At 32.1% G+C, this 1,882-nt stretch overlaps 1 protein-coding gene across 1 annotated transcript; it reads left to right on the forward strand.

Moving 5' to 3' along the window:
- Window positions 1–513: 513 nt before the first annotated feature.
- Window positions 514–1,478, forward strand: LOC116406391 (ribosome biogenesis protein BRX1 homolog 1-like). Its single transcript, XM_031890110.1, has 4 exons — window positions 514–552; window positions 650–742; window positions 989–1,067; window positions 1,171–1,478. Exons 1-4 carry the CDS (start codon window positions 514–516, stop codon window positions 1,266–1,268), a joined length of 309 nt encoding a protein of 102 aa, XP_031745970.1. The 3' UTR covers window positions 1,269–1,478.
- Window positions 1,479–1,882: the final 404 nt, after the last annotated feature.

Consider the following 1,882-nt stretch of genomic DNA (forward strand, 5'->3'; position numbering starts at 1 on the left):
GCTTACAATGTGTTTGATGAAATGCCTCAATGAAGCATTTGGTTGATTTTTGATTGATGTTTGTTTGTTCGAATTAGGAAATCAAGGCCAAAGGAGATGTCATGGCTATGGGCTAAAGCTTTGAGAAAAAAAGAATGAAAAATGAAAGTGAGATCTTAAACTTTGTACTTTGCCTTAAGTTGTGTCAAACTAGTCAATAAAGTAACTTAACTACCAATTTGCCTTAAGTGCCGGGTTGTTGGGATTTGTTTGCTGTAATTTGTGTAGGGTTATGTGTGTTTGTGATGTGTTGTTAGTAAGTATGTTGAATTTTGTGTTCGAGCTTCCAGATGTGAAGTATATAAAATGTTGTTTGTAATTGTTTTAAACTTGAAACGCCTTTGATATTTGTTATTCTCTTGTGTCATACGAATATGTTTCAGGACATCTACTGATTAAAATCATGAGACCTCATGCATACGTGTATACACATAGTTATTATATTTAAAAGTTATGATTTTGGTAATCATCATCATGGGTAACGTTTCAATAGTGGTTTACATGACACCAAGAGTTAAGATTAAAGAGAAAACGAGTGAGTTGTACACTTATTGAATGGTATTACTTTGGTTTAAGGACTTGGGAATGATCTATATGTTTTCTTTGTAAGAAGGATAACAAGGTGGAGTCGAGGTCCAGCAAGGGTGCAACACTAAATGAGCTGGTTGAGCTCAAAGGTTGTTCTTCCAGCCTATTTTTCGAGGTTAGAACCTTTTCATTGCACTGTCGTAATCTGGAATTTTTAAGGTACAATGTTTTCTAATTTTTATTTTTAATTAGATATAGGATGATAACATTTTGGTTTTATTCTTGTGGTGTATAACTTATAAGGATGTTTTAACTATCCTTTTGCTTTTCATTATATTACTTTCCTATATGGCCTTCTCATCATGTTTGTACATTGCAATCATATTTTTCCACTCATTGATATTTTTTTCTCTAATTCCAGTGCAGAAAACATAAAGATCTTTATCTATGTATCGCAAAGTGCCCTAGTGGGCCATCTGTGAAGTTTTTAGTTAATGCCAGTATTTTAACTTGTATTCAAATTTTATTACTGGGTTACTAAAATTTTATTTGATTTCTTTATTAAATGAAGTTTTCTTACTTGTCCATTTTTTTTGCTTTCAGTGCATACAATGGAAGAATTGAAGCTTACAGGGAACCATCTGAAAGGTTCCCGTCCAATTTTAACATTTTCATCAAATTTTGATAAAGATGTCCACTAGAAACTTCTGAAGGAAATGATTATTCAGGTACCAATGGCAAAGTTTTGTCTTTAACAATTAATTTTTGAATGTTGAAATGATTTTTCATTCTTACTCGTGGATCAATGTATGAGGCAAATGTCAATTTCCTTGTCTTTCTTCATTAAACGCATTTTTTGCTCATTTCCTTGCTCCTTCAATCCAAAGCTAACATCGTATTGAATTGATAAAATAGTCTGCATGATTGTAGTCGAAGTAGCTTCTTTCAGTTTTTTCTTATGGAAAGAAAAATAAAAGATATTCGTAATGCACTTCTTTCATGTAATATCATGGCATAAGAATAAGGTTAATGAATACTTTGTGCCCATTCTAAAATGCCAGTGCCTCACCACTATTATTCTCTTTTCATGCTGCCTTTATTAATTTCGGATTTCACATATGCATATTTACTATGTTGTTGAAAAGTATGTAGATCCTTGCTGCTTCTCCAAATAATGGCATTTTTTAAAACGATTGCTATTAACTCTTATTTTACATGACATACTTTTATCTCACCAATGTGTTTTTCTCTCAGATTTTTTGGAACTCCTAAGGAGCATCGACATTCTAAACCGTACCATGATCATGTATTTGTT

The sequence above is a fragment of the Cucumis sativus genome, unplaced genomic scaffold (assembly GCF_000004075.3).
Source record: "Cucumis sativus cultivar 9930 unplaced genomic scaffold, Cucumber_9930_V3 scaffold95, whole genome shotgun sequence".
NCBI classification, from domain to species: Eukaryota; Viridiplantae; Streptophyta; class Magnoliopsida; order Cucurbitales; family Cucurbitaceae; genus Cucumis; species Cucumis sativus.